The following is a 13,091-nucleotide window of genomic DNA, read 5'->3' on the forward strand; positions in this document are numbered from 1 at the left end:
AAGTTGCTATATTCAGATATGACATATTCCACACATTTAACATTTGCCATGTGAGTTAGTTGTGAAAAGCTGCTCATCCGTTGTTGCTGCACTGGTTCAGCTGTCACTTCCAGCTCACTGCTTCGCTAATCACTGCCAGAAAAACTTCTAATTTGCTGTGTTGTGGTCATCGCTGTGGCGATATATGCTGTGTGAGGGAGCGTGCGCACTCGCTGCAGCCCACTGACAGGCTGCCCCCAGGATGAAATGGACCATCAGATCAGAACATGCAGTGGGCGATCTGACTTTCACTTCACCCACGTGAGCTCTGTTCCATATGACTTAGTGTCAGTTCTGCCGTGCCGTCCACAAGACACGCGTGTTGGGCAGGACACGTGCGAGGGCCGGCTGGACATGTGCCAGCAGGTGTGGACATGAGAAGAGCGAACTGCTTCTCATTCATGTCATTTCATGACTATATGTCTGTGACTATGGGTCATCTACAGAGGAACAGATGGATCATATTTGTATTGCCCGCTTGATAAGAGGAATTCTTCTCGGGAAGAACTGCTGGCCCTACGGCCGAAGGGACGCGAGGGCATTGTCCACATAATCCCGGAGGAGCTGAGGCGAAAGTATCGGGGCTGCAAAGCCGGTGCTAAGCTAAAGGCCAGGCTAAAGGCTAAGAACGCGGCGAAGCGGCGATATAAACCCTCGGTTCCGTCGGTGGTCATGGGGAATGTTAACTCGCTGACCAACAAATCCGATGAGCTGGCGGGACTGGTGAAGAATCAGAGGTTCTACAGGGAATGTAGTCTACTGTGTTTCACGGAGACGTGGCTCACTAGCGATACTCCGGATGCTAACGTGGAGCTACCTGGATTCACCATGCTGAGAGCGGACAGGGACGCGATGCGAAGCGGCAAGCGTAAAGGTGGGGGACTCGCACTGTTTATTAACAACAGATGGTGCAACATAAAGGAGATTGTCTGTTGTCGAGACATTGAACTGATGGCGGTGAGTCTCCGACCGTATTACATGCCGAGGGAGTTCACACACGCCATCTTTACGTGTGTTTACATTCCTCCACGGGCTGACGCACAGGCGGCGTGTGACGTCATACACTCCATCGCAGCGCTGCAGACACAACACCCTGAGACCTTCTTCGCGATCTGTGGTGACTTTAATCATGTCACACTGAACTCCACTCTCCCTGCTTTTCATCAGTTTGTGGATTGTCCCACCAGAAAGAACAGGTCTATTGATCTGATGTATGCCAACGTGAGGGAAGCATACACAGCTACTCCACTACCACCACTGGGAAAATCAGATCACAATCTGGTTTTTCTACAGCCTCAGTACAAACCACTGGTACTGAGGCAGCCCATTACTACACGTTCATTTAGAGTCTGGTCTCCTGAGGCAGAAGAAGCTCTCAGGGACTGCTTCAAGACTACGGACTGGAGCGTGCTGCAAGACACACATGGTGAGGACATTGATGGAGTGACACACTGCATCACGGGCTACCTGAACTTCTGTAGGGACGTTGCTGTTCCCATAAAGACTGTACGTTGCTTTCCAAACAACAAGCCCTGGATCACCAGCGATGTCAAGAATCTTCTAAACCAAAAGAAGAGGGCGTTCAAAAACGGAGATGGGACGGAGCTTAGGCGTGTACAGCGGGAACTATAGGCTCGCCTTAAAGAGGCCAAGGAGTCCTACAGGAAGAAGGTGGAGAGAAAGCTGCAAGACAACAACATGAAGGAGGTCTGGGATGCAATGAAAACCATCACAGGCTGCAAAAGCAGCAGCCGCAGCCCAGTAGATGGGGGTGTGGACAGAGCAAACCAGTTTAACGACTTTAACAGGTTTGATTGTTCTACCTCTGCAAACCCCCCATCAACCCCTCCCGCAGCAGTTATCACTTCATCACCATCAAAACCCCCAGCAGATCAGCCCTCACCCTCACTATCATCATCATCACCGTCAGCACCAAAACCCACAGTGGATCAGCCCTCGTCCTCACCCTCACCATCCTCACCACCATCATCATCATCATCGTCACAGTCAGCCGGAACAAGCACCCACTCTCACCGTCCTCCCTCCTTCACGGCAGACCAGGTCAGGAGAGAGCTAAGGAGACTCCACCCCAGGAAGGCAGCAGGCCCGGATAAAGTGTGTCCCAGAATGCTTAAGGCCTGCGCCAACCAACTGGGGGAGCCCCTCCAGCATGTTTTCAACCTGAGCCTGCGTCTCAGAAAGGCCCCAGTCACATGGAAGACATCCTGTGTCACACCCGAAGGAGCTGAATGACTACAGGCCAGTCGCTTTGACATCCCACGTGATGAAGACCATGGAGCGACTGCTGCTGAGCGTCCTCAGACCTCAGGTCAGACATGCTGAGGACCCACTGCAGTTTGCATACAGGGAGAAGGTGGGAGTGGAGGACGCCATCCTCTACCTCCTTCACAGGGCCCACTCTCATCTGGACAGGGGTAACAGCGCTGTGAGGGTCATGTTTTTTGACTTCTCCAGTGCCTTCAACACCATCCAGCCCCTGCTACTGAGAGACGAGCTCATGGAGATGGAGATGGACACTCATCTGGTCACCTGGATCACTGATTATCTAACTGGAAGACCACAATACGTCAGACTCAGTAACTGCACCTCGGACACAGTGATCAGCAGCACTGGAGCACCACAAGGAACTGTGCTCTCTCCAGTTCTGTTCACTCTGTACACATCAGACTTCAATTACAACTCGGAGTCGTGCCACATGCAGAAGTTTTCAGACGACACTGCTATTGTGGGATGTGTGCGAGAGGGACAGGAAAGAGAGTACAGGGACCTGATACAGGACTTTGTGGAGTGGTGCAAATCAAACCACCTGCAGCTGAACATTGCCAAAACAAAGGAGATGGTAGTGGACTTCAGAAGGTCCGGGCCCACTGTGCAGCCAGTCTCCATTGAGGGGGTCGATGTGGAGGTGGTCCAGACTTACAAATATCTGGGGACACTTATGGACGATAGGTTGGATTGGTCAGCCAATACTGACACCCTCTACAGGAAGGGACAGAGCAGACTGTACTTCCTGAGGAGGTTAGGGTCCTTCAGGATCTGCCATAAACTCCTGCGAATGTTCTACCAGTCTGTGGTAGCCAGTGTCCTCTTCTCTGTGGTGGTCTGCTGGGGGAGCAGCATGAAGAGGAGGGACGCCGGGCGACTGGACAGGCTGGTGAGGAAAGCTGGTTTAGTGCTGGGAACAGAGCTGGAGACACTAACATCAGTGGCAGAGAGAAGGACCCTCTGTAAACTGCTGGCCATCACGGACAATGTTGAGCACCCTCTGCACAGCGCCATCATCAGGCAGAGGAGCTCATTCAGCGCAGACTGCTGTCCCAGTCCTGCCACACGGACAGATTCAGGAAGTCTTTTGTCCCTCAGGCCATCAGACTGTTCAACTCTTCCCATCTCAGTAAGAAATAATCCTGTGACACATCTGTTTGACCTTTTATTGCTTTCTTTTGCACTACCAACACTGTTCACATTGTGTACTGTTTACATCTGTGCTACCTCCTCACTACTGCACTACTACATTTACTTCTCCATCATATTCTCTGAGACTGGATGCTGTACTTGCACACAAATTTATTTTATTTTTAGTTAGTAGCTTTTATTGATTAGTCCATTTTTCTTTTATTTACTTAACCCTATTTTGTGTGTCTGGTGCAATGTGTGTGGCTTGTCTAATGTGTAAGCTGCTGGATGTCTTGAATTTCCTTCTGGGATCAATAAAGTATCTATCTATCTATCTATCTATCTATCTTCAATCTAAAATGGTGTGTTTTTTTATGGTGTATGGTTTTATTTATTTTTTTAAAAACATCCATCTCTTTGTTGAGGTCAGGCATTTTCCCCGCACTATTTACAGGCAAGTGACTCGGTGGTAGCTCAGTGGTAAAGTTTCTGGCTGGCAATCAGCAAAGTGCAGGTAAGAATCCTGTGGGTGGTATGTTTTTTTTTTTGTTTTATTCCAAATCAGTGGCGTGATGTGGCTCCACAGGTACCAGCTGGTTTTTATGTTTTATTTATTCCACATCAGCGATGTGATGCACCTCGCACTGTGTTCCAGCTCGAAAGATACCGTCGCATGCACGAACCCTCGCAACGGGACTGTGCACGCCTGCCCATCGGCGCGGTGTTTCGTGGTGTGCCAATTCGAACTGTTATGCCGTATTCGACCAAACTTCGCACTATGTGTGAAGGGGCCTTCAAAGAAGGTCATACAATTTCAAATTTCAAGAATATTCATTTGTTGAAACCTTAGAATAACTGAAATTAATTCAAATACCAAAAAACTAAAAAATCCAAGTGCTCACATAATGCGATTTCCTCAAATATACTTTTCTTCCGTTACAAGTCCTAATGAAAGCCCTACACACCACTTTGCACTGTAACCGGACCTTTTTTTTTTTTTTTTGAGGATGATGAAATAAGGGATGAAACAGCTGAGTGGGAGGGCTTTTATACTGGCAGGTCAACAGCTCCACAGTGGCAGGCACACAGGCAAGCAACAGCAAGCTTCCAGCCCGCAGGCTCCGTTGGACAGGATAAGGCTTCTTTGTTCAAGACTCCACCTACTCCTCAGAGAAAACAAGAAAGTAGCTGCTCTGCCCCACACAAGTAGTCTACTCACACAGATACATGTATACACATGGACACGTGCAGACCTGCAGAACCAGATGGACGCATACATTTTGCTGATGCAAGGAGTTTTGGATGTCTTATTATTTCATGAGTCTTTAATAAACTGAATGGTAACAGTTGTCTGTACTGAATTACAATTGTTAGGTTCTTCCACAGCACAAACCAAAAGCAATAATTTTTCAATACTAATGCTAACATGTTCTTAAATGCACAGGTTGGTGAATAAAAAAAGAATGTCATTCCAGTAACAAGGCAACTGCAAAACCTTCAGTTGGTTCTTTCCATTAAGTGTTTTCAGGAGCTTAGTGGACTTAGTTCGCCTTGGTTGTTTCACGTTTAGCTCAAAGCACGCAGGAATAGTCTCAGCTAAACTCAGCATCTAACTCTGCCCCGGGCTACTCCGAGCTGAACACGAGCGTGGCTGACATGGCTGGGAGTTCACTGGGCTCCAGGTTGGGGGTAGACATAAGACTCTTGCCAAGTGGTGTGCTTGTTCAGAAGGATTCTGCACCAACACAGCAAGCCGAGAGCTGCTTGGGGGAAACATCAATCAAAGTGCATCAAATTGTTGCTCACCCATTACACTGAAATGGAATCAAACTCTGTAAGAGCAGCTTTACACAAGCCTGTACCTCCCCAAGACCTCAGCTATGATTTGACAATGAGGGAAATATTTTTGACTTTACACCTTCATACTCCATCTCCAAGATCTCTCGCTGTCAGAATACAGACACGATGACAGAACATACAGAAACACAATTCAACAAAACTTATGTTATATAGCAGCCGATACAGTCAGAACACAAGCGTGCACCCACACACACGCACCAAAGATGCTCAGACAGAAAAGGTTAGCATTATAAACTTAGTTTAAACAGCTTGAAATAGGCAGATAACCATCACCGAATGGCTGAACAGCATGCACGCATGTGTGTGGCAGAGAATCCTTCTGGTATCCTGCCTAGTAGATTCCCAGTAGACTGAGTCCATCATTTTCAAATTAGCCTAATCATGCCCCTACAACTGACAGATGAGCTAAATGAAGCAGAACTCTGATGTTTGTTAAACAAAGACGAGTGACTGTGACGTGCCCAACAGTGCTTTCCATACAGTCTCGTTACCCACTATTTTGAGCTTAACTTTTTCTGTAACTACAACCCATCATTCTCCACTTTAGTGTAATCACCGTTTTTAGACAAACAGCTCAAATAAAGAGGAAAAAACTGAGGGACTGGTTTTGACTGCAGGTTTCAACAAGTCGCTCACCACCTTAGGTCTGCCAGGGAAACGATGCCCTTGGAGAAACTCAAATTAAATGACTAAAAATAAGAAGAGTTTGGAATATCTCTAAGGCAAATAACTTTCCAGAATAAGAACAAATCTGATTAACCTTTGTATATTAAAAGCATAGAATATCAAGTTCCAACAAGACCAAGAGCAACCAGGTTTTCGTCAACAAAAGTCAACCTAGTCAAAATTACAGTAAATTCATAACTCAAATAAAGTGATTATGATTTATCATGAGATATGTCTTGCAATTAATCAATCAATCAATCAATCAATCAATCAATTTTTTTTATATAGCGCCAAATCACAACAAACAGTTGCCCCAAGGCGCTTTATATTGTAAGGCAAGGCCATACAATAATTACGTAAAACCCCAACGGTCAAAACGACCCCTGTGAGCAAGCACTTGGCTACAGTGGGAAGGAAAAACTCCCTTTTAACAGGAAGAAACCTCCAGCAGAACCAGGCTCAGGGAGGGGCAGTCTTCTGCTGGGACTGGTTGGGGCTGAGGGAGAGAACCAGGAAAAAGACATGCTGTGGAGGGGAGCAGAGATCGATCACTAATGATTAAATGCACAGTGGTGCATACAGAGCAAAAAGAGAAAGAAACAGTGCATCATGGGAACCCCCCAGCAGTCTAGTCTATAGCAGCATAACTAAGGGATGGTTCAGGGTCACCTGATCCAGCCCTAACTATAAGCTTTAGCAAAAAGGAAAGTTTTAAGCCTAATCTTAAAAGTAGAGAGGGTGTCTGTCTCCCTGATCTGATTGGGAGCTGTTCCACAGGACAGGAGCCTGAAAGCTGAAGGCTCTGCTTCCCATTCTACTCTTACAACCCTAGGAACTACAAGTAAGCCTGCAGTCTGAGAGCGAAGCGCTCTATTGGGGTGATATGGTACTACGAGGTCCCTAAGATAAGATGGGACCTGATTATTCAAACCTTATAAGTAAGAAGAAGAATTTTAAATTCTATTCTAGAATTAACAGGAAGCCAATGAAGAGAGGCCAATATGGGTGAGATATGCTCTCTCCTTCCAGTCCCCGTCAGTACTCTAGCTGCAGCATTTTGAATTAACTGAAGGCTTTTTAGGGAACTTTTAGGACAACCTGATAATAATGAATTACAATAGTCCAGCCTAGAGGAAATAAATGCATGAATTAGTTTTTCAGCATCACTCTGAGACAAGACCTTTCTAATTTTAGAGATATTGCGTAAATGCAAAAAAGCAGTCCTACATATTTGTTTAATATGCGCTTTGAATGACATATCCTGATCAAAAATGACTCCAAGATTTCTCACAGTATTACTAGAGGTCAGGGTAATGCCATCCAGAGTAAGGATCTGGTTAGACACCATGTTTCTAAGATTTGTGGGGCCAAGTACAATAACTTCAGTTTTATCTGAGTTTAAAAGCAGGAAATTAGAGGTCATCCATGTCTTTATGTCTGTAAGACAATCCTGCAGTTTAGCTAATTGGTGTGTGTCCTCTGGCTTCATGGATAGATAAAGCTGGGTATCATCTGCGTAACAATGAAAATTTAAGCAATACCGTCTAATAATACTGCCTAAGGGAAGCATATATAAAGTGAATAAAATTGGTCCTAGCACAGAACCTTGTGGAACTCCATAATAACTTTAGTCTGTGAAGAAGATTCCCCATAGACAAATATGATTCAAACCACCGCAGCGCAGTGCCTTTAATACCTATGGCATGCTCTAATCTCTGTAATAAAATTACAGTACAGTGATTTAGAAATGTTTTAAAAATCTAAACACTTCATTAAATGAATATACCGATATTCTAACCACAAAAAGTATACAAAAGGATGCTATGAATAAGAGCTGCAACAGAGATAGAAAATCAAAATCACAGCACCATCCACTGGGCAACAAACTTGCAAAACAAAGACCAACTTTAGTTTCAGTGTAGGAGCATTTGCTTAATAATGTATGCAAAGTTTAACCACAGGGCACACAAAAGACTTCTCTGTCAGTCAAAACCAACAGAATGTGGAATACTAATGCAATACATACATAATAGAAAACAAAAAGGCTCTGCACAAATGTTGCAAACTACAAGCTAATCCTTTGTTTTGTGTGCTTAAAACAGACTTTTCATGAATATCTTGAACTCAATGACCATTTCCACATGTACTTCAAATATAACTGCACTGTGATGCAGTCAAACACACTCATGCAGAGACTCAAAAGCAAAGATAAATTTTTAATGTGACTATAGGCTGTGTGCAGATACGTGTGTGTGCATGCAAGTGCTTCATTTTGTGAACACCCTGCCAGTAACTGCTTTACTACTAATCCAGGGGTTCCATCTATTCTGCTCCATTGCGTCAACGCACAGCCATCTTGGCTGACAAACACACTGTAACACACTGCACATTGTAACATCACGACATTAGTTTTGGATGTTTCTCATATTTTCAGCGACAGGCTAGACTGCTTAATGCCAGTGTGCATGCAGGGAGGAATACCTCCTTCCTAACACCTCCTTGACTCCCTCTTCAATAAATAGCAATGGTTGGAGTCATATGACTGAGTCAGTCAAGAGAGAAAGAGAGAAGGATAGAGGGAGAGAGAGGGAGTGCACATTTCAACTCTACTGCCCCTGGCCCCAGCAGCTTCTCAATACTGATAGTGCTCCAGAATCTCTGGAATCTCTGGAAGTGGGAATGTGGGAATGTTGGAGATGTGAGTAGTCATTCTGTTGTGCGGTCCTGTTTCCAAGCTGCCAGCGGTCTGTGGCTATAAGAAGAACACTGCGGAGCCAGCTAAACCTGGCACAGCAGCCTGGACTCCAAAGTGGGACTTCTGAGAAACACTGCATGTGCACATCCTCACTAAGATGAAGAGGAAAGAAATAAGCGCTCAATAGTCAAGGCTAATACAAACATTCTATATGTGAGAAAACCTCAGAGAGCTAGACTGCATTGCTAATGCATATATTTGTGTACCATGTGGTAGTAAGACCAACAAAAAGACAAGACGCAACTACAGCAAAATGGAAATCTGTGATTCCATGAGCTAAGTAAGACTGTTTCATGCTCCTGTATATAAACACATACAGATGACATAGGAGAATGTTAAATAACTGTTCTCCTATAAAGACATACACAATAGTGTGTCCATTCAGTGACAGTGTTATAAATTCTGTCCAGGAATGTGACACAAGCAACAGAAATCTCCAGTGGGTTCCAGGATCCTGTGATTAGCAATAATGGTTCACATGCAACCTGATTGGCCTATTTAGCTTTATTTTATTTTGCATGTTTAAAGATGCCAACATGGCACAAATAGAAAGTTTACTACTTTTCACTTGTGTCTATCAGAACCCAAAACCCAAATTTCAGAGTTGAATATGCAGTAGCATTTATGGTGCTACAAAGTTTTTCAGCTCCACTCACTCACTGACTGGCTGACTTCATTAATAATATGAATATTCTGCTAATCAGAAGGAATATATACATCCACAATAAAGAAAAAAAAAAAACCTGTACCAAGTTGAATCTGCAGTGTTGCATCCACTTTCTTCCAATCTACCTTCATGAGACATTCTAAAGATGTTTAAAAACAAAGTAAACCAGTCTATTCTCCATGAACAACAGTCTAAAAATGAGTCTATCCCAGTGTTCCCCCAGAATTCAGGCCCAGTATTATTACTGAAAAACACAAAAGTAGGGAGCAAAAAAGGAAAGAAATAAAGAAGAAAAAAAAATACTTTCATGGAAAACAATTACATAAATACTTTACTGTATAAAAATGAACTGTGTAGCTTTTGTTTGTAACTTTGTAAACATTTTTGTTTGTAACTTTGTAAACATGGGGAACATCATGAACACAGTGAGCACGATTCAGTGCTGTATTAAAAAAAAAAAAGGTATTTTAAAAATTTTTAGCACCTCAGTGAAGGTATTGCTGTGTGACATAGCAATTTTCACTTTGCATATGAGGGTTTTACATTATGATTTTTAGAACAGAGTGGTGATCCTGGGCCATTGGCGGAGGTGGTCCGTTAATAATCTGGGGTAAAATTAAAGCATTAAAGGGTATTTCTATTACATATGTCAGGTGTCTCAATCAAGCTGTGTCAGGCCTAAGTGATGTTTGTAGCAGAACAATGTCTGTGAAAACACTCAGAAGTGTGGGACTTTGGAGACATTAAACATGAAACCTCAAACTAAAATATAAAAGGTTTATACAAAACGACCCCTTAAATAACTTTCTTATTTGATACAGACTATTTTCATCTTCGAATATGCTACTCCAAAGTTAAATTCTAGATAAAAAACTTTATTTTTTTTAACAGTTTTTGTTGCTTTTTTTGGTCTTTTGCTGTTTAATTAACAATCGTTAAGGCTTAAATGGGCAATTCACAGTTAAACATTATTTCCATGACTATTAAGTTGTCTTCTTCTGCAAGTTTACAGGTGTTTTGTGTCAAGTGTGGAAAAAACTGAGCTGTGTCATTCATTTGAACAGCCTCACTGCTGTAGGTTCAAGCACAGCAGATAAGCTGAAATGATTATTGATAAATTGATATTTGGTGTTATTTTGTCAGTGTTATCTTTTCATTGCCATTATAAAAAAATTCTGGCCTGGTGGGGTTCTCGTTAACATGGCGGGCCTCCAACCCTATAATACTATAAGGGAAATAGTGTATCTACAATATAACGGGGAAAAAAAATCTTCACAATCCTCACAAGAAACAAGTCAAATGATCAAAATAATTGATATTCACTGTTCTTATTGTTGATAATCACTTACAGACGTACATAATTCCCATCTCTGTATATGCCTGCATAGGCTTTTACATGCTCCATACACAGGAACATAAAACAATCTTTAGTTCATGAACAGGAAAAGCAAGTTGTAAAGTGAGCACGCATGTGGTCATTTGTGTAACCACAGGGAAGGACGTCTCACTGTTTGTACTCACAGCTGTGTGGCAAACAGTCGGCTCATCTTTGCTACATGTTCATTGTCGTCCATGTCACTGTCTCCTTGCTCCCCACTCAGCTTCCGCTTGGTGGGGCTAATGGGAGGAGGACCTGTCCTGTGGCTGGAGATGGAGGAAGAGGAGGACGATGATGAAGATGATGACGAAGAGGAAGACGAGGATAAGGAAAGGGACTGGAGTCTGGGGTCCCCCCTCAAAGCTGCTTCACCTGAAGAAGGCAAAAATGGAGAACACAGAAGGGGGGAGGAGCAAGAAATATTAGTAAGGACAAATGGTTAAAAAAATAAAAAAAATTAAACCAGACTGCACTACTACTTTGGAATTTGAGGAGTGATAAATTACATCAGATTTCCACAAGGAAAAAAGGTAAATTGGCAAATGTGTAATGCAAACATTATACTGTGTAATTATACAGTTGCAATATTCAGTATTCTTGTAGCAAAAAACTGTTGACTACTGCAGAACTTCACATCCAAGAAGGAACAGTCATGGGATTGCTGTTGCCACATGTGCTCACATTTCCAACTGGGTGCACACTGACTAATGTTAATTATGGTAATTAGCTATGATTACGGTATTTTCAAGTCGGAGGCAACTGTTTTATTATCACTCGGACCACAAACACAATTCATGATGCTGTACAGGCTGTTTCAGCTCGTATTTTTCATTTTGTGTACTGATGCAGTTTGTTGAGAGAAGCATAAACCTCCGGCCTCAGCAGAGTAGTATCTGGTTTGGAATATTCTGGAAGAAATAGGTTGTGAGGCATCCTGCATACGTACATGTGTGTAGTGTGAATTATTTCTCTTTTTGTACATCTCACTGTCCTTTTCTGCAGTGTTGTACTGATACATAAGACCTACAGATGGTCAGTGAGGGGGAGAAAGAGTGAGAGAGATGTAGGGAAAACTACCACTGGCTCTGTCTCAGCACGGGGATTTTCCACTGCTTCAGCCTCATGTATCTGTCAGATTTTTCCCCAAACAAAACATGGGTCCAAATTAAAACTCCTATTTCAAATGAGGAGTTTCTCCATAACTACAGACACACTCCAAAACAATCAGTTACCAACTCAAATGTCTGCAAAGACACTTTCAGTGGTTGCACCCATGTTCGTGTATTGTTTATTCTTAACTACAGTGTTCAACATAATTTTCACTGATGAGTATCTGACAAATTACTTTTACTGATAGACAAAGGCTTTTCACACTGCATGGCTCCACAGCTACCCTGATTTTTTTATTTTGCGTTAGCTGATTGCATGTTTACGAGGTCTGTTAGAAAAGTATCAGACCTTAGGTTTTTTTTTCAAAAACCTGATGGATTTGAATCATGTGTGCTTGCATAAGCCAACCTTGAACCTTCGTGTGCATGCGTGATTTTTTTCACGCCTGTCGGTTGCGTCATTTGCCTGTGAGCAGGCTTTGTGTGAGCACTGGTCCTCCCCCCTCGTTGGATTTTCATTGCAAGAAAGGATCAAATTTTTCCAGAAACTGTGAGAGACAGCCAGGTGGAAACTATTGGGAAGATTCAGACGGCTTTCGGTGATGATCCTATGGGCATCACACAGATTAAGGAGCACAATGGCGGAGGCCATCGACACGCTGAAACGACCAGATCATTTCCAAAGTGAACGCTGTGTTGATCCGGGACGTCGTCTGACTACCAGAGAAATTGCAGAAGAGGTGGACATCAGCACTTTTTCGGCACATTCCACTGTGAAAGAAGATTTTGTAATGAAAGACATGCGGAGGGTTCGCGCGTCGGGATGGAGCCACTAATGGCTCAGAACAAAAAGCACCTCCGTGTTGGAAGTCTCACAGGACATGTTGTGACATGTCCAGCTCTTACACAATTTCTCGGATACTCACTCGACTGAAAAGCCACCGAAAGCCGTTTGAATCTTCCGAATGGTTTCCACCTGGCTGTCTCTCACAGTTTCTGGAAAAATTTGATTCAGCGCTGCTCCAATCGTTCAGACATTTTCCTCGCAATGAAAATCAGACGAGGGGGGGGAGGACCAGTGCTCACTCAAAGCCTGCTCACAGACGAATAATGCAACCGACAGGTGTGGAAAAAAATCACGCATGCGCACGAAGGTTCAAGGTTGGCTCATGCAAGCACACGTGATACAAATCCATCAGG

At 43.5% G+C, this 13,091-nt stretch overlaps 1 protein-coding gene across 2 annotated transcripts in view; it reads right to left on the reverse strand.

The window, feature by feature from the left end:
* vgll4b (vestigial-like family member 4b) overlaps positions 1–13,091 on the reverse strand; it is a 143,234-nt gene that overhangs the window by 52,224 nt on the left and 77,919 nt on the right. For both annotated transcript variants that reach the window (XM_034166200.1, XM_034166199.1), the window contains one exon: positions 10,926–11,154. In XM_034166200.1, the coding sequence (XP_034022091.1) occupies positions 10,926–11,154 (229 nt within the window). The remainder of the gene's footprint in view (positions 1–10,925; positions 11,155–13,091) is intronic.

This window comes from Thalassophryne amazonica, chromosome 3 (assembly GCF_902500255.1).
Source record: "Thalassophryne amazonica chromosome 3, fThaAma1.1, whole genome shotgun sequence".
Lineage (NCBI taxonomy): Eukaryota > Metazoa > Chordata > Actinopteri > Batrachoidiformes > Batrachoididae > Thalassophryne > Thalassophryne amazonica.